This window comes from Synchiropus splendidus, chromosome 13 (assembly GCF_027744825.2).
Source record: "Synchiropus splendidus isolate RoL2022-P1 chromosome 13, RoL_Sspl_1.0, whole genome shotgun sequence".
In the NCBI taxonomy this organism is placed as follows: Eukaryota; Metazoa; Chordata; class Actinopteri; order Syngnathiformes; family Callionymidae; genus Synchiropus; species Synchiropus splendidus.
This window is the reverse complement of record NC_071346.1, coordinates 14,399,315-14,426,139: the sequence shown is the minus strand read 5'-3', so window position 1 is coordinate 14,426,139 and position 26,825 is coordinate 14,399,315. Positions and strand designations below refer to the sequence as shown.

The window sequence follows — 26,825 nt, the reverse complement described above, 5'->3', positions numbered from 1 at the left end:
CTATCCAGTTCTGTTTTCATTCATGAGTAGCTTGTTTGTTTGTATGTGATTGCATTTCTTCCATCTTCTCTCACTGAAATGACTCTAATATATCACTGCAAGATGGAGCAGGCAGTGCCCCTAAATATGGCTCGTCGATCAGCATCAAAAAAAAAAAAAACATATGCTTAAAATTATGATCTACAAATCCAAGGACCGGAAACCTCAGAGATTAGTTTAAATATATATTTCTACATATAACGCGTTCTCTTTTTTTTCTCCCGTCTGTTTCTGTATTAAAACTACAATATAACTATACTATTTTCCAGGTTTTCTCATCTTGCTAAGGGCAGGGCTGTTTTTCTTCGACCGTTCTCCTGTCTTTCTTTCAACATCCACAGTATATGGCCCCTTAGGCTGTGCAATTGGCTACACTACACTTGACTACAAGCCCTAATACTGTACATCTTAAAAAGCCCCCTCTCTCTCTCTGTATATATATATATATATATATATATATATATATATATATATATATATATATATATATATAAATGAGTGTGTCTGTCTGGTTTTAATACATTGAGGCCGGAGCCATTAATGCCATTGTATGTACACTGGATTCATTCACAAAATCTGAATAGAATTTTCAATCCTGTTCTGTTTTCAATAATTTGTTTGAGTTGCAAGTATCTTGTGTGTTTGTATGTGCTTGTGTTCCTTTCATCTTCTCTCACTGAAATGACTCTAATGTATCACTGCAAGACGGAGCAGGCAGTGCCCCTAAATATGGCTCGTCGATCAGCATTAAAACAAAACAAAAAAAAAAAGCAACAAAGCACCATGTGCTTAATGCTATGATCTACACATTCAAGGACCGGAAACCTCAGAGAGCAGTTTAAATATATATTTCTACATATAACATGTTCTCTTTTTTCTCCCTTGTGTTTCTGTATATATATATATATATATATATATATATATATATATATATATATATATATATATAATTTTTTTTCATTTTTTTTAAATTTATTTATTTTATTTTTGAGAGTGTCTCTGTGATTTTAATGTATTGAAAACGTACATTTTGCGTATTCTTTGTGCTGATTTTATTGTACTTTCATTTTCCACACGCTTTATGAACATGTTCATATACAACGTAGTACCACTTAGAATAAAAATAGCGTTTAATAAAAACCAAACCGCTCTCTCTCTCCCTCTCTCTCTCTCCCTCGCCCCCCTCCCCCTCCCCGTCAGTAGCAGCGGAGGCAGCAGCAGCAGCAGCAACATTACCAACGGAGGCACCTGCGAGACCAGCATCAGCGGGAGGAGAAGCCACATCTCTCGGACTTATCGGCCATTTCGGCGGACTGCGCCGGAGTGGAAAGTTCCAGAAGTCGCGGGCGGTTGTCGCTAGAAAGCCATGGCCACGAAGGAGACCACCTCGGCGGGCTCCGGCGGCGGCGTCAGCAGAGAAATCACAGGTGAGTTCGCCGTGTGCCACTTTAGTTGTTCCGAACTGTGCGGTGAGAGTGGCTCTCTTCTCACACATTCTTCATTTCCTGGGAGTTGTGGACGCTCCAGAGGAGCAGAACTCACTTCCCGATAGGTTTGAGTTGAAGGTTTGCAGGGGGTTATGGAGCACTGGGGTCCCGGGCTGCTGTTTCTCTGCTAGAGAAAGGATGCCTCTGATACTCTCTTCAACTCTTCATTCAGCTCGTGGGGGCGATACGGGCTGCCTCTGAAGTCTGAACCTGCGATTATGTGCTGACAAGCGGGCTGAAAAAACACGTCGGAGGTGTGTTTAAATCCCGCTGTTTACCGCTTCGACCCGGTCAAGCTGCTTCTGTCTGCTCCAGTGTCGGCAGTCAGGACACATTAAGCCTTTACCGCACCTGACAGCAGGGAAGGAAAGCGAGGTCGAGTTAGGCGATGGAAAACCAGATTACTGCTGCAACCTGACGCAGACTTTCGACTAACACCCAGTTCAGATGCTACTTATTGGCATGTTCTCGTACCCCACTGTCTTCTTGGGGTCCCTGCTTCAGTTTATGTGGTCGTTTATTGAACTCAATGGTGATCGATGGCACCCAACTTGGTGCTCCATATGATGATGTCAAAGATCAGACACTTTGTTTTGGGACCATGAATGTTGTTTGCAACAGCTTTAAAACACAACAACTCCATGGGGCTTAAAGCAAGAGGACTCCCCAAAACAATAATATCTGGACCTCCAATTGTGGAGAAGATGAGCTGAGGTGCCACTAACAATTTCCTGTTGTTTATTGCTATACAGGCAGTTTTATTCTGGAAATTAAATAATCATTTCACTGCTTCACAATGTGTTTAACATGTGCAATGTTTTTACTGACAGTGGGACGTGTTCAGGGTTCTCCCCATTTTTTTCTCTGATCGGGGAGGTGGGGGATTTTGACCAGGGGAACAAAAAAAGCAAGTGCATTGTACATCCTTCACGGTCCTCCTTAAGGCCCTACCTTAAAAGGCGGAGTCCTACACAGCTGACAGTGAGGGGGCGCTAATATTGGAGTGAATTTTGACAAAAGAAGCTGAACACTCCCCCTATGCCTCCCCCCTAGTTTCCCTGAGCATTGGGACCTCTAAAGTCAAATCAAATTTCTTCTAGAAATTATTCAGATGAAGAAAAGTGTGACTTGTATATTTTACAATATATAATAAACAAAATGTATCTTAAATGTTTTTTCACGCTGGCGGACAAGAAAAAAGCCATAATCGTTACGTTGTGCCTGTGATGCGCCCCGATAATCTTGATAATTCTGCTCCACCACTGATCGAGAAGGCGGTTCTCCTAACAAGAAATTTTGAGTGAAATGGCATCAAACAGGAAAACACATGTATCATATAAGTTGACTTAATTGTCGTGGGTTTTGCTGTTTTGAAATGGAAATAAAGAGAAACATCATAATAAATGACAGGGACACTACTGCACGTCATGTTGGGAGCAATGAATACAAATTACTTTGCAGGTGGACCATTGTGGTGTTACTTTGTTATGCAACAGATTTGGTAAAATGAATTTCCCCCCAAATGCTATGTATAGTCCAGTGCCACATATATGTTTCTTTCTTCTTCATGCTACATCGGAGCGACTTATTGTCAGAAACATATAGTATTCTGTTCCTGCAGTACTTAAAAAACACAATGACTGAAGAGTGATTTCATGGAAAGTTAGCAAAAGTGCTGCTTTGAAGACAGGTCTGACATGAAAAACAGTCCTGAACCATACAAGCACTAGAGAAGGAAGGCCTCTGCCGAGCATGACGCCTTTTTTGATGGTCAACTAGCCACCGTGAGAGCCAAGTGAGAATCTGTTTTCTTCTCAACTTCCCTCAAAATTTCACACGCATCAGCCTGCATCACTTGTGTTTTCTCTCTCTGTCATTTCAACATTTTACTCCAGTGTTTGCTGTAGTCTAATTTTAGGACAGATTTAGGACATTCTTGATTTTGTGTCACTCAAGACTTACGAGTGGCATGCGTAGAGAGCAGCCTTGAAAGAGCTAGTAAAGCTCAAACTGCAATGAAAACATGCACTGAATACGATAGGGACTTACGCAAAACAGTTGTGGTTTTTAGAGTTTCCAATTATTTACTGCAGGAAACATTAGGATACTCTCTGCCACATGTTTAAAATTACCCCCCAAAAATTGAATAACCTGCTGGAATCCTCGCATTGAGGAAATCAGTTTGAGGTGAGGGGCAATTTTTTTATTACAGTTTAGATTGTATTGCCCTTTCAATACTCTTTTGTTTTCTCATTGTAACCTCTTCTTAGTTTACATCTATATCACGTTTAGTCTAAATGACCAAGTTAATGCGTGATTTAACTTGAAATATTGTTTTCTTACCAAAAGGCTGTGGTTTGAATTTACACAAACAGCAACACTGACTTTAAGGCTCCTGCAGAGTTGAACAATGTGCATTAAGTCGGTACTCAGTGTCTACAGGTGCTCACCATCATCAGCTTCTCAGCTCAGAATTCTAGCACAGATCACTGAACGCAAAAGATCAACAGTATTTTAATGGCTTCTTTGTGTGATGACATGTACCTTTGTTCTTTTACAAAGTTTCCTTGAAATTCCAATGCCCCATTGAGTCCATTGTTTGAATTGAATTCGTTAAAAAAAAATGTTTGCATTACAAATCTGGTCACACCAAAGTGTTTAAAGAATAGATGTAGACATTTCTATTTTTTATAGTTGTCATTTAAATGTCAATATTTTTATGTGTTATGACATTTGTTATTTGACACATCAATGTTTCTATGTTTGTTTTTCCAATTCCAATTTAAGTTGGCAATATATTTTTTTATGCAGCTACTCAATGAGGGGGTGGCTTTGCCCGTCATTAACATACCGTCGTCGAGCCCAGGTTCGCCAGCAAATGTGCTGTGACTACATCAAAGAGAGAGCTGCCAAAACTTCAAATCTGTATCTCTGCTGTTGGTCTCACTCGTGTTGAAGCTCTCAATGTTGTATGTCTCCATGAATTTTGTGAAAGCATTCTAGCAGTGCTCACATTTTTGCAGCAGTTGTACTCGAAAGTGGTCCATATTTCAATTTTATATTTCCACAAATTATTAAAAACAATCAAGTAATCTTCACAGCAACTGGGTTTTGGTGCGAACCACCATCTGAAATAAGAGTCCTCTGGTGACTCTGTTCACCAAGTGATGCGTGGTGACATTGCATTTATAGTAGATGATTCATTCATGGACTACACATTCTTGATACATGAGGTAGTGCTATTTCTCTATTAGTCAGATATTGCAGTTGAGGGATGGATCATATTAAGCACTATTGTCAGCGTATTGTGTCAATAAAAGGGATCTCATTGTTTTTTGTTTTTTTTGTTCTGTGCTAAAGAGTTTTGGATTGTCCTCCTCGTTGCTTACGCATGGAGTCACCAAGCATGAAATGTAAAAGTAGCATTCCTAACACATCCATTGAGGGTGTGAGACAGACAGACTGCCTGACCCCTCTTTGATACGTTCTTTTGGTAGCAGATGCCGATGTCTTTGGGGGGCCTGTGCAGAGGGTGTTAAAAGGTTTAAGCGACCGGGTCTTAACCAGCTTAACGTCAATAACTCTCCGTCTTTGGCTGATCCTTTCTTCCATCCGTGCTTACCCCCACTTCATCGCTTCCGCTTGTCCTCCTACATCCGTTACTGCTCACTGGAGTGTGAATGTTGACTTCATGACTGGCAGTGGAAGGTGAGAATTACCAGAGTGCAGCTGAAATGACTGGGGGATCATGACACAGCACAGCGAGCTGTGCCTCCATCTGGTGGGAGTGTGCGGCAAGATCTACGGATATGGGCTCGCTCATCTGTCCACCAGAGGGATGGTCGTTGCCTCTGAGTTGCTGCTTAAGGTTTTGCTCATAATGGAGAGGCCCCATCCGATGTGGCTCACTGAACTTGATCACCACCACATTGAGGATGTGGCCCCAAAAGTTCACAGCTGAGAAGCTAGTGGTTTGCTTAAAAAAAAAAATGAGGCGGACTGCTTTTATCTTTCATTGTGGCAAAAAATAGCTTGCAAGAAACCAACTCAGTTGTGGACTGTGCAGGTTTCTTCTTATTTTCTTTCCGTCAGCAAGTCTTCTTGGTGACAGTTAAGCCCTGTGGTGCTGTTTCTGAAGAAATAATCCGCCATTGTCTTTCTACTGTAAACTGGCAGATTGACTGGCCACAGTGACAGCGATGACACCATAGCAGCTCATTTCTGCGAGGTCATTTTCCGTCACATTTTCAAGCTCTCATGAATATGTTGGATCACATGGAAACTTCAGCTGAAATCAATCTGCATAACATGTTTCTGCCAGAAGAATTTACAGTGGAAGAGTTTACACACTTCTGGTTTGGTGGGTAAAGCAAATCTTTACGCCCTTTTACTTTGGCATCAATGTACATTAAATGTGTTTACTTCATTGCAAATACATGGAATTTACAAAGAAAAATGTACAATTATGGAACAAATACTCAAAATGTCATCAAAACTTAATTCACTTTGTTTAGCCCACAGGCTCAAATGTGTGCCTTCAATACTGTTTAGGCTCAAATGTGTGTAAGGGCACTTTCACACTGCGGCGTCTGTCTCGAGACAAAGCTCTTGTTCTAGAAGTCTAAGTTCGGAAGTTGCACATTGTCTCAGGAAACTCTCAGCGGGTGGTGAGTTTCTCGCCTAAGGCGACTCAGTGCTAGATGCTGGAAGCTACGTGTACAGCGCAACTCCACACAAACATGATAAATGCCGGGCGGACAACATCTTTCAAAAACAGCAAACTTCCTGAACACTGAGGTGTGCAGCTGGGAGCTGCAGGAAAATTGCACTCGGGAACGGGAGCGCAGCACAGCGGTCCGGGACTCACAATCTGTGCGGATGTGTGATAACGTTAACGCACGTTTTCGTCTTTTTTTTAGGCTGATAAACATATTGACAGACAGATTTGCTTAAATGAATTATGCCGTGCTCTACAGTAACTGTAAGCGTGATGGAGTCATTCAGAATCCAGTACGTTACGCAATAAGCCGTGCACTCTGTAGGGCTGCAGCAAACAATTATTTTGATCGTGGACTATTCACAGACTATCTTAATGATTAGTCAACTGATCATCGCAATCAGTATCGCAATGTACCGTATCATCATTTCTGTATCGTGATACATATCGTATCGCATCACAAGATACCTGCCAATACACAGCCCAACAAAATGTGTTGTGAAAGGTGTCTCCTTTGAAGAGTCTTTGACTTTGAAACGGTCCCGTACTTTAAACATTTTGGGTTGTGGCGGTCGCAGGGCCTCACACATTCCTCCGTCTACAGCAGATAGGTGAGGGTAATGACCGAAAAGATGAGATCGCGGATACAAGCGGCTGAGATGAGCTTCCTCCGCAGGGTGACTGGGAGCACCCTTAGAGATAGGGTGAGGAGTTCGGTCATCCGGGAGGAGCTCGGGGTGGAGCCGCTGCTCCTCCACATCGAGAGGTACCAGCTGAGGTGGCTCGGGCATCTGATCCGGATGCCCCCTGGACTAGCCTCCCTGGGGAGGTGTCCCGGGCATGTCCTACTGGGAGGAGACCCCGGGGAAGACCCAGGACTTGCTGGAGAGATTATGTCTCAGGTCTGGCCTGGGAACGCCTCGGGATCCCCCGGGAAGAGCTGGAGGAGGTTTGTTCGGATCGGGAAGTTTGGGCTTCCTTGCTCCGAATGCTGCCTCCGCGACCCGACCCCGGATAAGCGGCAGAAGAAGAAGAAGAAGCTCATTACCGCTTACTTTTTCAATCATTTCTATCCAATAATCCCAGTGTATTCATGATGAATTATCTGTCTACTACTTACAATTAGCTATACATGTTTAATTTTAGAGATATTCTTTGAAGATATTCTTTGGTTCTTTGTTTTAATAGCTGATCAGTCTTATAATCTCTTGACTAATCTCAGTACCAGGACATCTTTTGGCGCACTGCTAGGCAGCGTCACTGTCAAAATGAAAAATCTTTCTTTTCCTGTGAGGATGGATGCAGTTAGTTTTTCAGTAAACCTCTGTAAGATGGGACCTGGGAAATGGTTGAGCTGGATTTGAAGTGGCACTGTCAAGTCTTGTTTACAACGTTACAACTTTGGTGCGCATCCATTTCTGCTGTTTTGATGATGATGTGGAATGCAGTGCAGCGATGCTCTGCAGCTTTAATGGCCTCATATATCAATCCTTATCTTCCAATATTATGTTTCCATGTCTGTAAAAAGGGAGAGCAACGGTCTCCTGAATAGACTGAACAATTTGGCGCGGCCTCAACTCTAAGCTGCACTTTCACTCCTGTCCGTCTTTTGCTGGTGTGAAGAAATTACCTCCATCAATCATTGTGGCACTGTATGTCTCTGGTGTCAACATTTGTGGAGATAATTCAGACTCTTAACTGGGGTCATCTGGACCTATGTCAGTTAAATACTTTGTTGTCTGTTTCCTTATGATTTTTTTAACCATTAGCTGCGGTTGTCTGACTCACACTTTCACTAGAGACTGCACTTAAATATGTATTAATATTCTTAATGAGTTTTTTACGAGTTCATACAGTTCGTACCATTTTGGTTCTTTTGAAGTGTTGGTGAGCGAAAATGGATTTGCACTTTGCAATGAGTGTTCAACCAAACTATCTAGAGCTTCCTGTTTATATGGTCTGCCTATTATATGACAATTTTATGTTTTTTGAAATAGGTCTGAAATATCATGTCAATGTCAAAAATATCCATTAACGTTGCAACATAACATTAGAACATTTACTTTCTGTGGAAAAGGTGTATAAAAATGTGTTCTCAAGTATGTCCTCTTCTGGCTTTTTCTAAATATTGCGGTATGTATACTTAGCAGACTGGTGACGCCACACATGAAAGATGCCACTATAAATTACTAATTATTAATTCGACTTTTCTGTTTTTTGTTTGAGTTTAAGAGAAAAAATGCTGTAGCTTATTAAACAGTGAAGAAAAGACATGCCGATACTTCCGAAACTTTGCTGGTTTGTCAGTATTCTTTTTCTTCAGGGCCTATTCTCGCTCTTGATGAAAACATAATCGTCCTAATGGACGACCTTTCTAGAGTGTAAAGGTCATGGCCTCTTGACACTTCTCAGCTGGATCTGCCCCAGACTGGCCCCAGGACTCTCTCTTTATCACTGCTTTTGACCTATATGCTAACATTCTTGTGAAAAAGATCAAGGTCTCATTATGAATACTTGGCGGTGTGAATGCTACTTGAACATGACGTGGGTTCTGCTTGTTTCCATCTGTGTCTGAGGAAGGTACGTCTTCTGTTACAGCAGGTGGAACTTTTCCCCTCGCAGTTGCTGTCACACTGCTTGGGGCTGACGATCTTTGGTCTCTGCCTCATTCACGCACATCAACTTCCTCATTATCGCCTTGACTTCTCTGCTTTTTGACTTTCTTTTTCCTCTCTGTAACCTGAAAAAAACGCCTTTTTTCACCTTTTCACACTAGTTTTCTAATTAATTTGTGTTTGGCTGGTGTTTTCATAGCAATATATCTGTTTAAAAAACAAGTTAGTGCGTCATTATGATTATCAGCAACAGCTCACATCAGGAAAATGGAAACTAGCAAGTTGATACAAGGTGAGTTCCCCAAAATGTTCAGTTGGGACCCCAAAGATCTGATATTTTCAAATGTATTTGCTGCTAATAGCTCAACATTGCCAGTGATTATTCCACTGAGGTCTGGTGTCACATGCACGCCACTGTAAAATATTACGCTAGTCTATATTCTGTTATTGAAGGTCATTGATGCGGGTGTAATTGGATTCTTTCTGGATTGATGGGTTTTCAATGTTAATGTTTTTCAAGCATCATCTCTACAAGCATCGTGGATCATTCTTTCATGGCTCGCGCATTTATCCCCTTCTTTTTTCCTGCTGTTCTTTCCCCCCCAGAGAGCATAAGGAAGGTGCTGGACAAGCAGCCTATTAAATTTGTGCGAGCCATCAAACAGGACACAAGAAGCGGAAAAACCGAGGACAGGATTCTGGTGAGTCTCCTCGCTCTCGCGCGTAGAGTACAGTGCTCCTGATCGCAACCTGTTAGACGACAACTTCATTGAGACTGTGTGTAAACCAGTCAATCCTAATTGAAATAAACTGAGAAGACCGCTACGGATTACACATCCGAAGACATTGAACAGACGTGTTGAATGTCAGGCTTACGGCAAATGCAGGATAAGCAGAGCAAAGTGGACACCGGGGCTGTGGCCTACTGACTCTATCCTCTTCACTTTATTAGATGTGGCAGGGTGGCCTTAATGCCGCGGGCCAAAGTTTGGTGTGCCGGCGCGTATGTGCCATGACGGTGTTCAGCATGATTTATTGCATGTTTTCTCTGCCTGCCGAGAATAAGTGTGCGATCATGTGCGACAGAGGGTGTGTGGGCAGCCAAGGCCACCTGTGCGATTCAGTATATTGTCAGTTAGTCAGCCACTGTAGCAACCCATGTCCTTTCTTTCCGTTGCTCTTGAACCAGGATTTTTTTCTCCGCAGAAATCAAAAGCTAATTATCAATGAAAGCATTCTTTTGTCTCTTTTATGCGATACAGCAACTCCCTCCCCCCTTCTATCACGATCATTTCCACCCCTCTATTTTTGTCATCCCGTCTTTGTTTCCTCTGCCCCTCCCTACTTAACTGTCCATCTCAATCATCCTCTTCCCTGTCATCACCACCCACCCCCACTCAACATCACCACCACTGGGACACTCGCCCCCCCGCCCTTGTCTGCCTCTCCCTTGTGCCCTTTCCTCATCCCTCTATCTTTACACAAACCTATAAAAGGATATTGAGCTCCACTTTCCATCAGAAGCAATTCAATTAGTTGGCTGCCTTAAAAGACTTTGGGTTTTAAGAGTCCAAATGGGCCTTGGCTGCTGGAATGCTGCTCCCAACTCTTTTACGGAGTAGTAAAAAGGGTGGACATGACAATTTGTAACGGCTTGTTGTCAAGGTCTACCCTCTAAAAGGGAATGTATTTTCAAAAGAATGCATAAATATGATGGAATGTATGAAGGTGAACAGATGAGTGAGTTTGTAAGTGGGGCATTTATCTCCATTTGTGGACATGAATCATTCTTTTGTGTGTGCAGGAGTCACATATCAGAGGATTTGTTCGCACAATTCTGAGTTATGGACTTAAAATCATTGAGTGGAGGCTATTCAACTGACTACTTTCATCTGTTCTTCACTATAAGTTGACACTTTTATAGAGACAGAGCACCGTTGATATCTGATAAGCTTGTTATATATTTATCAGTGGCTTCCACTGCATCTTGCGTTCCCCCATTTTCCCCCTGTAGAGACTGCTGGTACCCAGCTGTCGGTGTGTTGACTGTACCAGCCATCATGCTGTGACATACACGCACACACTCACAGGGTTGTCTTCCCTCACCCATCTCAGGCAGACGCACAAGGAGCGTGACATCTGAACATCACCCGGGGCAGTGCATTACAGAGCATCGCCTTGCATGTTTGTATCAGTGACAGTGCTCGGACTCATAAGCACACAAATGCACACGGTTGGGCTTCTGCATTGATAGCCGGACAGCAGTGTCAAACATGTTTATTTTATTCCTGCAGATCAGTGCATAACACACACACACACACGGACATACATGTCCTTGAATATCCCAGTTTCATGAAGACAGGAAGATGCAGTATGGAGAAACAAATGATCAGATAGGAGGCAGGTTGCACGTCACTGATCGACTGGTTATATGGATCAGACATGTGAAGAGTAGGTTTGCTATCTACTTGCGCTGTCTCCCCATTTGGTTGCAAAGATTTTGTTTGGAATCTGGAGCCGAGTAAATGCAGATATTGCAGCAACTCATCTTCGCTCCGATGCCATGATATATAAATGTTGGCATGTTGACATGTTATGCTTTCAATTGAAGCACATTCTCCACCTTCCGTGGTATATCCTGACACTGCGGGCAGAGCGTCACTTAAATAGTAAGATGGAGGTTGATCAGGTAAGCCATGGGATGGCGCTTTTTTGGCTTGACACGTAACGTGTCAGTTGCTATTTAAAGCCTCTCAAACGGCCAATACAGCCACGGTTACTTCCTGACAGCAGTGACGCAGTGTCCGAGTGTGTCTCCCTGCCTTGAATGCTATACGGGAATGAATGAAGTTTTGTACTCTGTGGAGATGCCTTTGTGTCATTGTGTCAACATGCAACGCTGGAGGCTGCCTTTGGTGTCAGCATAGGACGCAAGAGTCCGAGTGCTCTGCTAGAACTATAGGTATTCTTGTGTGACTCCAAAAAACTGATTAGTAAACAAAAGAAACAAGAAGAGGCTGAGACAGAAAGGGGAGGGGTTAGAGAAACAGACAGCACAACAGGGTAACAAGAAATGAAGGGGAAAGGACATGGGAGAGGGGGAAGTCTGATATGTTACGATGCCCTAGTTGCTGATATGGCTCTTCAGCCACTTATTTTTCTCGATTGGTTGCTCTTTTGCCTTGCTTCTACCTCATAATGGTCCTATTACCCAGTCTGAGTGCCTCCGTTTGACAGTTCTCAGCTTAGTGGACTGGATCAGAGGATTGGCTCCCACTTAAGAGTGTACAGCAAAGGTCCGTCTCCTGGGACTCTGGCTGGACTGGGATTTGATATGGAGTTTTGAACCGGCATTTAAGAGTCATTTAATTTAGTTGTGGACTGAACGTGAATTGTCTATTGAGGCACAATTATAAAAAATCCAGAAAGCCAGCGTCTGAGTGGAAGAGTCATTGCAAGGTTTCCAGCTTTCTGAGGCACTTGACAAAAAAAAAGCACCCTGCCCCTCACTGAAAAAAGTAAATAACAAACAGCACGTTGTCTTGCTCACTCACTACCAATACGTCCGTATCAATCATAGTGTTGCTTCTCCAGCATTATTTTACAAATATTTTCCGTTGATTCGGTGGTGTCATCCAGATGCTGCTCTATGTTTTTTGAAAAAATGAATCAAAGTTGTTGCCTGGCAATTTGTTGTTTTCTCAAGAGAATGGAGGAGCTCCGGCACATTGTGTTGTTACCTTGCACTTTTAGTGCACTTCAGCTGTAAAGTTGCAAGACTTTCTTCTGATTAGACTCCAAATCCCCCGACACCCTCACCATGATTGCCACTTAGTACTATGCAGTGTTTTAGCTCAAACCATAAGTGCTCAGACTGTAGTGTTTGTTGTCCAGCTGTGACTTGGGTATTCTCTGGTTCTGGGTGACTATGTGTTAGTTAGTCAGCAATAGACCCGTTCAGTTTGAATGGATGCATTTTGGGAATGGAAGTATGGCGGAGTACAGTTGTTTGTCAAGTTACATGATGAGGCTTCCTTGAAAAGATCAAATTTGATCCGAAACAAGCAAAACTAATGGATGGAAAAAGGATCCCACACAACCCGCACTATGTCAGTGAGTGGATGGGAGGAACTGTCAGGATCCTGTTGGGATTTGGTAGAACTTTATTCCATGGTTAGGATCCTGGCTCTGCCAACTGACCATGCAACATTCACTTAGAATACATGTTTATGTAGATAGATGAAAAGTCCAGTTCTTTTGCCAAAATGTGCGTTCATATTTTTGGATGACACTATATTTTTATATATGGTGAAGGAGGACATGAGGTTTGTAGGTTTAAGAGAAGAGGAAGCAGAGGACAGGGTGAGATGGAGAAGGATGATCCGCTGTGGCCACCCATGAAGGGAGAAGCCAAAAGGAAAAGAAGAAGAAAGAAGATACTATATTTTTATATTCATTAAAAACAAGACTTGTGTCTGTTTTTCATTATTTATTTATTTATTTTTCTCAAACATTTTCAACAGTTTCATTTTGACTGAGTGAGCATTTTTTAACTGTGCCTGCAGGGGATGGGCGAGATGGACGAAAAAGTTATTGCGATAATTGATGTAATTTCGGCGATAACAATAATTATCACGATAAATCCATTTTTTTCCATGTGTTTGACACTACAGTCTCTCTGACACTGTTTTTTAGATGAAACACATATGTGGAGTTTTTCTCCATTATCATTATTTATCATTTATCAACATCATTGAATATAAGTAAGTGTAGAGATGAGAAAGTCAGTGTTTAACGTCTCTGGTAGAAGCCGCTGGTGTCTGACAGACTGCTCTGCCAGCTTTATTTAGGGGTTAAATTGAGCCATCTGTCTGCTGTATCTCGTGTCTCTTAAAAGTTGACTTTAACTATGGACCAGTCTGAACACATTTCCTAGATGCTATTGAAGAAATATTAGAAATAATGTGAATAAATGATCATTTAGTCATATTCTATTCTCTAAATCATTATATAAACTCTTGTTGCCTTATTGAAGATTTCACTAATACTTTGACCACTTTAGAATTTGTTGATGGTCCCTTACTGATGCCGAGTCGTAGTATTAGTGCTGCCTGAGAGAGTGTGTCCACGAACCCTAATGGTGACGTGGAGGAGGACGTCGAATATCCAACTAGGACCACTCCATCTAATAATATAAACACGGATCCAGAGACTCAGAATCGACTCGTGTCATTGTCAAAGGTTCCCTGTATTAAAAATAAGTTCAAAGACAACACACCGGTGTCGGCTGTCAAACGCTGCTGAGCTGTGGAGCGCAGTGCGCCTTCATGGTCTTGTCATGTTCATGTATGCAGATCCAATGCAGCGAGTGTGTCATGTGTTGATCAAATTTATCATGAGATGCAGAATTGTTATCGTGGAAATTGTGTTTGGCAGTATATCGTGTATGATAAATTATCGCCCATCCCTAGTGCCCACTTGGATAAATGCTTCCATCTCCACTGTGGAGAAGTAAAGATAGAAACTTTGCTTCACATGTTGCCACTATGAATCGTGTTCCATGAATGACTTGATTGTTTGTAGTGTAGTTCTCACCAAAGCAGCTGGGATCGGCTCCAGCCCCCCGCGGCCGCACCAATGAATTAATGGCAGAGGATGAGATGAGACTGTTGCACTACTTAATTCCAATTGGAGACATTGTTTTGATAACTCACGTTTACATCAGGAGTGCCTTGCTTCTTTTTTTAAGGGTCATGCACACAATAAATCAGAAACATTTAGGCATACAACCAACTCCTTTTCTGTATCAACTTGTCAAGCTGAATACTAACAGGCACTTGCTAAAAACATCCGCATATCTTGCAGCGCACATAGCACTGTTAATAATTTAGCAGACCAAGCACAAGCACTTTTCGGAAAGAAATGGCTCTTAGCACGTCACTGCTCAGTTTTGTCTGTTTCTGTGCCTTTTGACCGTTCTGATCTTCTGTTGTATTTATAGATTTCATTTTACAAGTAATGACTGGTGTACTCAACAAAATTATAAATGCAATGTTATCCTGCTCACCTATTGTTTCACATTTTGCCCAATAAGATTGATGTTTGTAAGATGTTATTTATGTTCAGACTGAGTCATTTTGAAAACTTTTGTTTTGTCTTCGTTCTCTGTGATCATAATGTGCTGTTATTTTTGGTCAATGTGTGGGTGACGTCGTAATCCGCAATGAAAAGCTGTTGCAAAAATGTGCATTTGTCCTTGTCAACTAAATGCCTGCAGTTTTGAGGATGCGTGCCATTGCCATCGTAGATGCTAGGATGCCACTATAGACAATAGATGGGTGTGTAGCTGGGTGGTTTGCACAGCTTACCAGCAACTTGCATGTTGCTTAGCTCGCTTGCACCCTGTTGCTCCTACCTACATTTGCCATGTATTCAGGAAAACCATGGGACATACTGTATTAACCAGCGGTCCAGAAAGTTTGTTGACACTGTCTCTTTTTCTGTCAATGCTATCGGAAGATTTGGAATCGTTTCTGGCACAGTATTACCAGATTTACACAATCCTCTATCACGAACAGCTGTCGACTCTAATGACAGTGACTCCTGACTGAACTTCTCGATTCAAGTCCTATGGCTCTTAACAATTCTGCCGGACGATCTTCATTTGACACACATTCAATTTTAATGGTGTTGGCAGTTGAAGCACAAGAAATGAATGACTGAATTCAAAGTGATGTGTGCTGTAAATGTCATCGGTTGGTAAGTGGTTTGCTTGTTGCTGGTTTTACGGTGTGAAATTCAAGGAAATGGATGATTCAGAATGTAAGTAATCTGCGTCACTGGCCATGTTTTCATGCAGAGAATTGTCAGAATGAATTATTCAATATTATTGCGACTTTCTGTTGGACTTGGTACACAGCAACAGTGTTGGGTGGTCAAGTCGTTGGTCATTTCCTTTGTCAGAATCTGCTGATTGACGTCCTTGGGATTCCCAGCATGGCTGATACACCACAGACAATGACACAAAGACCCGAGGACTCGTTACACACAAAGACACGCATTTGTATCTCTATCTTTGTGAGGACGGCTCATTGCCATAATGCTGCCCATAGCCCCTCACCCTAAACAAATGTCTAACATCAACCAGGACTGGAAACCAAACTTAAACCTATTTCAATGGTCTTGTTATTTTGAAGTCTTCATCCTCATATTGAAGTTTGTCCTTGTGGGGTCCAGCTCTGTGTTTTGTCAAGATTTGGTCCCCATAAATGAGGATTAACACGCACACACACAACTCTTGTGTTGTATGTCATGTTATTCATGTATACACTATGAGGGTGAACGCGAGGATCAGGAGATGTGATAGTTTCATAAAATGTTACTAGAAAGACACCTTTATTTCTGTCCCAATGAAACTGTGCACATACCCAATGAAGTAAGAGTAAAAACAAATCACATGCTAAATGCGTAAACGTTGTCGTGGGAGCATCAGAATACACTGGTGAAATTAAATCATTCCATTAAATTCATTATTACTCTCTCATTGCCTCATGAATTAAATACATACATGTGTAGCGTGTTTTATTTTATTTTAGTTTAAAGCTTTAATTCACCTGACACCTTTTATTTTAGTATTGTTTGGTCCACACGGATATACACCCTTCTACTGGAATTTACCGGGTTGAGCAGAGATTTATGTGATTTATGTACATGATTTGAAAGTATTTTATTTAAATTAACACACTTTAGTGCCCCGCTAGGATCAACCCTTTTAAAAGCCCCTCAAATGAGGAGGATTTAGTCATTTTAAAGTTGGAAAAAAAGCAGACAAACGACCTGAATATGAGACAGGGGAAACTATAGACAGATAAACTCTGTATGGTTTTGCTAAACTCCATCGCAATGGTGAGAAGCACCCTATGTGGTCAGGGATTAGTGCCACACCACGGTTTGGATCCACACTTTGGTGGTGTGGGAAATCCTCCCACATGAATTGTGAGACTTGAACAGTACAGCCTTGTAAAAAAAAAAGAAAAAAAAAAAACGTTTGAAGCAGTACACAATTGTGATTATGGGACACATTTAGACAGTGTCACCATTTTGAAGTTGTTTATACAAGACTGTTAAGAACCAACAAAGGTGCCTGTCTACTAGAAAATATAGCTGCTGGAGACTCGTGGTCGAGGGGCAGCTTCAGTGTATAGTGCTACTTTTCTCGTAGTGGTGATCCTTCCAAGAAAAGGAGTGAGCACCGGCGTGATAAGTAGTTTGCATCATCGTTCCAGGTTGAGAACAGTTGGAGTGAACGAAAGCTTAGAGATCCTTGATAGAACTGACTGTTAGAAATTAGTGGTGTAAATCCTCCGTGGTTTCAGGATTACGTCATCATAGCTCGCATTCGAATGAATACTCTGAGGCACTCAAATGCATCTTGGTATCAGTAGACTACTTTCCACATTGTGAGAACATTGCTATTAAATCCAAGTAAAACATATTTGTTTTGGATTTCATTGCAGTCCCTGGTAGCAGGTCAGTAATGAAAAATGTTGTGTAAAAACTGAGGATCAGTTTTAGCTGGAGTGACGCACCATGAGAATCCCACCGAGCTTCGGGTGGTGAAGGCCGTGGGGTAACGTCAGGGTCGCCTCTGCTGTCTCACTCCCTTTTCTTCTTTTAATATGCTTGAGTAATTCTCAACGTTACCAGGGCTTTATCTACATTTCCTCTTTTTAACTTCTTTTTTTGAGCTGGAGAGTCTTCTCCATCTGACCGTGCATGATCTCAGTGCCGTAATTAGAACTCCGCTCTCTTTGATAAACATAACACATGTTGGTGGACCGTGGCGGAGTCCATCAAGTGTGACGGCAAACCCGGCTCTGGTCCCCCAAGAGAAGGAATGCGCGCATGAGTTGCCTTTCAGTCTTGCCAATACACACAAAGTATCCCTTCTTCCCATCCCATTCATTTTTCTCCTCACTTGTACTGATGCTCCTGGGTTTAAATCCTCCTCTCCCTTGCCAGTTTGGGCTCTCGCACGTTCTCCTTGTCTCTGCAGCACGCAGTATTAAATGTACTTTTTCCTCTTGTAGCTCCTTCCCATGCGTCAACTCCCTCTCCCTATTCAGGGTTCCTTTCACCTCCTGTAAACTCTTGCCCATCTCTCTCTGTCAAGTGCAAGCCCCTTCCTCTTCCTCTCCCTTCCTTGAGAATTCATGCTTTGAAGCATCCTTTTTGTAAGAGAATCTGGAACAACTTCTTTGGTTTGTTTACTCTTATTTGACTCCATCTTGTTTCTCAGCACTCAAAGGAAAGTCCTTTTAAAAGCCCAGTCCTGGGGCATCTGTACTTAAGAGAATGGAGCGCGCACACACACACACACACACACATACACTCATCCTCTCCAGGGTTTTCCCCCTTCAACTTCAGGAGCTATGGTTTCCACAGAGTTATCTTATGTGCAGTGTAAAGAGCTGCCCCGAAATGTTATGTTGTACCACATAGGACTACAATACAATAAAATTAAAACCTGTGACTCATAACATATTTGTATGAAGCTCTGCATATTGTTTTGCATGTTCACATGATGGTTGCTGTGAATTCTTTATTAGCGTCTTATCTGTGAATATCCGAAAGACAAAGATTAGGGATAGGCAGGGTTCAATATTTGGGTCAGTAAATCAGATCAAGAACTGGGAAATCTGCATGAGGATGGACCTATGCAAAACAGAGCTCTGCAAATATGTGAAAAAAATACTAAAGTGTCAAAAACAATCAAAACAGAGAAGTCTGCATGAAAAAGCACAATGGTTTGTAGTGTGTATTCACTCCAAGGTCTTTCTATCTGCTTCTGGCAATGTAACTTAAAGTAATTTAACAAGTGACTAATAAGTCAATGTGAAGTTTGACAGTTCACCTGACTCATACAATAAGCGCATATTGAAATTATTTTTATGAAGTGTTTCTGATGTTACAAGCTCACAATTCAAGCAGTCATTTTTCTAGTCATTTTTTAACTTCTATACTTAAGCGCACTTTTTGCAGTTTCTCTGGAGTTTCATTGCAGCGTGTTGAATGACTGTAGGAGCACTTGGTTATTCACCGCTGTCTCGGGTTGAGCTTGAGCTATTGTCCTTAGCCACCTCAAATGATGCACTTTAGTCATCGTGCCTTCTTGGGGGTACATCAGTTAAGTACCAGTCAGTAACCAAGTCACTTGTTGTAGTTGATGGAGCTTAGATCTCAACTCCCCACACGTGCCCTCACTCCCTCCTTTTTCGAATGAGATGCAGGACGGCAAACATTTTATTGAAACATCTATGAGTCAGCATGCAAGCATTTGGTATAAAGGACCAAAAATGACATAATAATAAATAAATAAATTCAGAAATAAAAGAACAAATAAATGAATACATGTACAAATAAATGAACAAATATAGCAATAAAAACAAAATAAATAAATTGCCATGTTTTATGCTTTATTTCCAAATGTGTGCTTGCATTTTAACATTTATTCATTTCTATATTTCTATATTTATTTTTTGCATTTCCACATTTATTTATTTATCTATTTTGTATTTCCACATTTCTGACTCTGCTTCGTTTCGTCGGAGGAAAGTACATTTGTAAATTAAGTTGGCGGTCCTAACAACGCGCTGACGCAGGATTGGTTCACTTGGCACACCAGAGAGAAGCAGTCAACTGCCGTACTCTGTCTGTATTTTTGTGTTAGCCCTGGCTGTGTCACTTCCCAGATCAGTCAGTAACAGGCTGCAAGTGACAAACCGCTACAGGGGGTGGTGCAAGATTCAGCGAACCAGCTTGGAAACTCTAAACAACTTTATGCTCAATTATATAACTACCCATTAGCCTTGAGATACAATACACAACGGAGTAACAGAATGAACTTTGCCTGTCATGCAGAGCAGAGGCAGAAATGCGGAAATGCGAACATTGCAGATTGGAGTTGGAGTGACTAGTACATCTCATGATAAAAAAAAACAAAAACTGTATGGTCATCAATTCAATTAATGTCTTGCTAAGTTTTGCTTACTTGAAAAAAAAGAAAAAAGAAACAAAATAAAGAGGGTGCGGGGGGCGCGTTCTGCCACACGCTCCGAAAATTCTGTCGGGGCCCTGGACCCTGCAGGGCAGCGATCCACTTGCGAATGATCGACCTACACATTTTCCACCCCCTGAACTTGGCTTGGCTGTGGGCCTGTTTATGTTTATCTGTTATCATCCATAATTGTCAACAAATGTGCTTCATATTAGTTTTGGTTCAGTAGTCTACTGTGGTAAGTGTAAAGAAGTTGGAATTGCCTTTGTACTTGCTTGTCAGGATCATCATCCTCATTCTCATTGTCAGTGTTGCCAACTACTGAAGAAAGTCGCGGAAGAAACGCGGGCCGCAATATATATATATATATATATATATATATATATATATATATATATATATATATATATATATATATATATACACACACACACACACACACACACACACACACACACACATATGGGTGGGTCTGTGCTTGTAATGCCCTTGTGGCCATGCCAGAAAAAATGGCACTCATCCCCAGCTTGTGCCCTCAGATGCAACACACGCACATGGACCCACACACACTCACTCACTCACTGCGTTATCCATAGGAACGCAAACAGACACACTTTGATTCGCACCATCTCGTTTGAAGTGCAAGATCCACAGCCTGACAGCTTATGATTAATATAAGCCTCCACCCTCTGCCCTCCCTGCTGTGTGTGTATATAGGCATAGAACCACACATCCATTCAGAGGTACGTTTTGTTGTGTGTGTGGCATGTGCCAACTGTCCCCACACTCTGGCCGTCTGGCTCTTTGAACCAGTGCGTTTGACACTGTGCCATCCCTGTGAGGGCTCCTCTGGACTTTGATTCAACTTAACTAACAAGTCCTTCTGTGGACAACATTCACATCCATTTCAAAGACCGGCTCCTGCTGGGTCATCGGCAGAGTCTTTGCTTGCTGGAAATTCAATCTTGAAAGTTCAGCTTGAGCATATTTTGTTTTGGTGCGAAACAGGACATGATATGCAAATAAACATACACTCGCAGCCTGTTTTTTTTTTTTTTTTTTTTTCTGTATCACTCACATTTGCCTCACATTTCTATATCATGATGACACCACCACACCAAACTCCATTTGCAATGTCCTTCTCTCTCACAATTATTTCTGGCCCAGGAAATACATAAATAAAATAAATAAACAAATAGCCATGTTTTATGCTTATTTATTACTTACTTTATTGATTGATGTTTCCGTGTTTTAATAGATGCCTGTTCAGGCTGGACTGATTCATGTTTGGGTACATTATCAACTCTCTGACATTCTGACATTTTGCTATATATCGGCATCAGCTTTTTGAAAAATGGCCAGTAAATAATTCATGTTTAACTCTGTCTCCAGCATTATCCCACCCACAAATCATGTGGTTCGTAATACGTTGAGCTGAGGTATGACTGACAACCAGACATCACAGTCCTGGAGAAGAGGTTTGCTCAGTGGGGAACCTCTGGAGACCAGATATGTATAAACGGAGTGTAAATCAAAATAAGACTATGTTGAAATTGTAAAAAAAATCCTAGACCTCTTGAACTCATCACTACTAGAGGCATCCGTGTGAGCTCAATAATATGCTATGTGACTATGAGTGGAACTGCGGAAGCTCATGTTTGTTTAACCACGTGGAAATTGTCTGTGACAGGGAGCGAAAAAACAGTTTGATCTCCAGACAACACAGAACCTTTGTTAGTGCCCGAGTGTCTGTTCCAACTGATCACACTGATGCAGAAGACACGTGGCAGCTAGGATGATAACAACAACAACAAACATGGAGGAATCCCTGAACAAAAGCAACCTGTTTGCATTTGGGTCCATCATTTGATTCACTAATATATCACATTCATTCAAATTGAAAAATGTGGCTTCTTGTGGCAAATATTCTTACACCATTAAACTGCGATTAATTGATTAATTCATCACATATTCTCTTATTAACTAGAATATTTTTTTAATCGAGTCCCGCCCCTAGAAATTACAATTACTGGTGACATCTATTAATGTGTAGTTTATTGTATCCCTTTAACTTTATAAGATAAGAGCTCAATGCACTTTAGAATGTCCAAACCAAAATGTGTTTTTTCCTAGGTTTAAAAATCAAACCAAATATTGGTTATCAGCTTCCTTGACAACTAATCCAAAGTCAATGTCGACCTTGAAAAAAAACTGTCTATATCAAATAATAGTTTCTTCATCAAAGAGGGGCCCAAAAAGTCATATTTCACATGCCTTTTAGACTCCAGTTGCATGAACATGCTACAATATTTGTGGCACAGATCTGAAGGCAACAGCTTTTAGCCTCAAATTTTCCTTTCAGTGACCACATTAGTCAGCTCTGACAGCGATCCTGCCATCTATCCCTTTCACCGGATCCTCTGTCTGACCTGTGGTCTCCTCCCAGCAGGATAGGAGCTGATAAGCTTCCATAGGAATTTTGACGAGGGAAACATCTGACCTAGATCTGTCAACCATCTTAACAGGATGCTTAGTCCCCAATGAAGTGAAAGTTAGTGAACAAAATCATTACAGTTTTAACACCAATATTATGCTGACTAGTCAGGCAATGAATGTGGAACCCCCATTTATACGATACAGTACTAGCTAGTTAAAAAAATACTCCCTGGACTTTTAAAGTTTACCATTTAAACCATTGAACATTCTACTTTCTGATTTGTAGTTGTGTTCTGCTTGAGGGTGATGAATTCCATGCATAAATCCCAAAACAAGAAACTGGTTTGCTCACCAAAAAAAGGTTTCTAAATATCCACAACCACTGGCACAACCACTTAGACTTACTTTGCTGTTTGCTGTTTTTAAGGCACAACACTGAATAAATGTGCATATATTTCTAACCACTGCTTCAATATTACCAGAATTTGTTGCGGTTCATTACTAAGGTGGTGATGAAGTTGTGCTCCAGTACACTTGGGACAAGTTTGGTTCATCTCGATGCCCAGACTCTCACCAGAGTTTTTTTTTGGTGTCATGTGGTATTATGCGGCACCACTGCTTTTTCCGCAACAGTTTGAACAAATGAAAAATACAGACTTGTATCAAATGAGCAAAGCCACTGCCCCACTGTACCTTGCCATGCTGCGCTACATAGAATAGAAATGGGTTCTATTTCTTTGTGGCAAAGTGGAAGCAATTGGTAAATTTTCTCAGTAAATTAAATTTAAATTAAGCTATTGGTGGACTTTATTTAACTCTATATTTAACTTTGAAACATTAACTATACACCATACTATACTCCAACCCCATCCCCCCATGACAAGTGTCGCTTCGCTTGTTGTGGTCTCTTTAAATGCATCATCAATATTGCGGCGTTGCAAATCTCTCGCCTCAGTGAACTAAAGGCGCACGCTGCCTCCCGCTTCCACACATAAAGCCGCTTCGAGTGTTATCACCGCATGGTGCGATGCTGCATGGACTTGCCACGACCACTTTTGGTGTGAGTGCGGGTACAATGTATCAATGGAAAATACGTTGCTTCACTATCCATTTGAAATTTGAAGTTATGCCTTTGTTTTGCTAACCTCATACACAATCCTAGTACAAACCTTTTTTTCTTTGTATTTTTCTTTTTTGCCAAAGTCAACCATATGTATTTTCTAGTCTGTGGTTGCAGCAAAACCATATAGTCATTCATATAGTACCCCACATTGACCATGTAGTAGCACTCCTATTGCCCCTACATTTGTTACCCTGCGACATACTGACCATTATAACAAGATTTTGAGTTAATATTTCCAATCTGCTGCATTTGTTCTGTAGGGACCTTTTTTTCTCTATGGGAAAACATGCTTCCTGCCTTGACTGTGTTCTCCCGAAAAACGTAAAGATTAAAATTCATCTCTTCCCAACAAAGAGCATGTTTCGTTTAACAGTATGAATCTTTGGCACCTAGTTGGCTGACACAAAGCAATGTACTCCAAGATACAAATATCTTGGAGGCACTCAGGCATGCTCTGTCGTTCTCACTTACCGTCTTGCACATTCCTTATATAGCCCCAAATTTAAACTGACAAAACAAAGTCTGTTACCAGTTTCTACTCTCTCCCATCACCACAGACAGCCCCCACGCTTCTATGCTGTAAACAATGATGGTTTGCTGATCATGATAACAAATGAGGAGCTGAATATATTGTGTTAATATTTCCAACAACATCAACTGGATGAATTTATGACTCGATATGAATTTCATTAGGCAATGCTATTTAATATGTCATCATTTTATTTATTTTTTTTGCATTCATTTGTTTTCATATAGATGAGTCAGGTATCCAACAATGTTCTGTCAAGCCATGTCTCCATGTTTTACTTCATATATCCTTAATATTGATGCCAATTCTTAAATAAACTATGTTGCAGGCTGTCCAAGTCGTACTACTTTTTGTTAAAGTAGTACAAGTTACACCACTTTAGCCTCAGAAATTCAAAGCCAATAGTGACAGATATCAAAGCTGCTCACAGCCCACCTGAAATTTTCGTGATCGACTTGGTTGCCTTAAAACATCTTTTATGATGAGCACTTATTATGAAGCGCAACCTAAGACGTACTTTGTCCTTCGTCTGATGATCAAATGGGCTTCTGTCCGAGGCCATCTATTATTGATGTGGCTGTTTGCATTATGGACTGAAGATGCTTCTGAGCTGACGTTACGGCTCCTTTCATCGTGCTCCTCTGGTCCATTCGTAGACTTATGTAACCAAGATTTTGAACTTGGTTAGGAGTTTTGAATTTGACTGGGAATGATTTTCAAATCACTTTGATGAGTTCGGGTTGTGGGGGGTCGACTTTCCCTTCAAGCCACTCTGTGTATTTATAGTCTTCTATAATGTCAGCAGTGAGGCTGCTGTTCTTTTGATTTCGTTGGCTGCTGTGGATGGGATTCGGTAGACTTCATTAGCAGATGAGAAATTTGGGGTCATTGGTTCTTGTCGCTTTCTGGGAATCTTCCTCCCCTCTCAATTTCTTTGTATGTTTCATTTTCTTTCTTCTCCTCTCCCTCACTCAACGGGGCGCCATTAGCCATTCAGCATGGAGAGGCCATGAGGAATCGAAAGCGACAAGGCAGAAAGAGAAAAGAAAAAAAAAAACTGAATTGGAGATGGAGACCGGGACGTTGGGGCGAAGAAAGGCGGAGGAAGGGGATAGGGCAGGATGGAGTGAGAGAACCAGACAGTACACTGTAGCACACGGCAAGATGAAGGGATTAGGGATTAATGATGAGGGAGGGGTCAATGAGCAGATATATCCATGGAGATCAAGAGAGAAATCAGGGGAATGAGGGATAAGAAATGGTGGGAATGGATTTGGAAAAGCAGAAAAATGAGCAAGGATGGTGTCAGTCGTGGGCTGCGTCAATTTGTCTTGCCAGTGGGTGTCCCAAAAACACCCACACCCCAAGAACAATAGAGTCAAACATCTCCCATACAATGACGAAACCCCAGAGATTAATGCCAACTCTACACCTTGAATTGCTGTTGTACGTCTTGTTTACTTCAAGTTGGTTGCAGATGGATGGTGTAACTCAATTGAGTTTTCACGTTGAGTCCTTTTTTCCGTCTTTCTAAAATAATTGTGATGCAAAACGTGAAATGTTTGGATGACAGCCAGTTAAACAGGAGATCCTGAGTCTCCGGGGGCCAATGAGGATGAAGTACTTCTTTAGTATCCCTGCAGAACATTTTGACGCTTTATTTTTAGAATTCAGTCCTCCAATACATTGTTTTTTTGTTTTGATTTTTATTTCACTGTTACATTACAATTACATTACATTACTATTACAACTCACAATTCACTGTTATTGCAGATTAAAATTAATCACCTATGCAAAGTTTGTTACATATTTTGTCACTTTAAACAAAATCGCTTCTCCATTACTGTATCATTTTAGAGTTACTATGTAACTTAAATGTTAAATGTATAACAACAAACAATTACAACAAACAACATCAAACTGTTAGTGCATTGTTAATAATGCAATATGTGTCCTTGGTCCTCATCACATTTGTGAGCAATAAATAAATAAATAGTTTGTCATGCTTAACCTAGACGTTTCATTCATTGTGCATTGTTAGTCCTCTCATACTAATAATATAAATTAGTGCTGTAGCTAATCACTGTTTTGATAGTCGACCAGACACAGACTGTCTTCACTATTTGTTATCCATAGAGCATATTATGTGCACAGATAAATGTGCATAGTAAACTCTCTTCACTTAATGATGTGGGATATTGCTTGCAATATATAAAACCCCTTATGTGGCTGCGAATACCAATTAATACGTTACATGTAGAATGAAAGGAGTGTCAACAGCAACTTACTTTTGTTTTACATGATGTGCTGCCCACGGCATCGGCATGTGTCGCAGAAAGCAGAACATGCGCTTCGCCGTCTATATAGGACGCAAAAGTCCACTTTCCCAACCTCAATGCACCATGGGAGTTGGAGCATGTGTTGGCTCAGTGTCATGACTAGAACATCCAGCCACCATGCAACAGTTTGGCATCTCTTTTCTGATACTGAAGCTGAAGGGCTTGTCACCAAGGCACCTTTCCACCTTACTCATCAGAACTGACACTGTTTATGATATATGATAATTCCATATTGCATACTTACTGCAGTGTTCCACAGCCTTGTCTTTAAAGTACCAATTTTTCATTTTTGCTTTAGCTTTTGGTCAGAAGATTCCAAATCTCAGGAAGGAAACAGACCTGCTGATCAGATTTGCCATAAGAAATGAAGCTAATTCCAGGGCTGAACATTTGTTCATCTCAGTGTGCATTTGAAGTTATGAATGATGTTTAAAATCTTCGTCACTGCGATATATAGAACTGCCACCTGCTTCCATCAAGTCCC

At 41.2% G+C, this 26,825-nt stretch overlaps 1 protein-coding gene across 12 annotated transcripts in view; it reads left to right on the top strand.

The window, feature by feature from the left end:
• Positions 1-1,271: 1,271 nt before the first annotated feature.
• carmil3 (capping protein regulator and myosin 1 linker 3) overlaps positions 1,272-26,825 on the top strand; it is a 117,488-nt gene continuing 91,934 nt past the window's right edge. For all 12 annotated transcript variants that reach the window (XR_008416477.1, XR_008416476.1, XM_053884381.1 and 9 more), the window contains exons 1-2: positions 1,272-1,466; positions 9,465-9,559. Coding sequence is in view for 10 of the 12 variants with exons in the window: in XM_053884381.1 (XP_053740356.1) it covers positions 1,406-1,466; positions 9,465-9,559 (156 nt within the window). In the remaining 2 variants the exon portion in view is untranslated. The remainder of the gene's footprint in view (positions 1,467-9,464; positions 9,560-26,825) is intronic.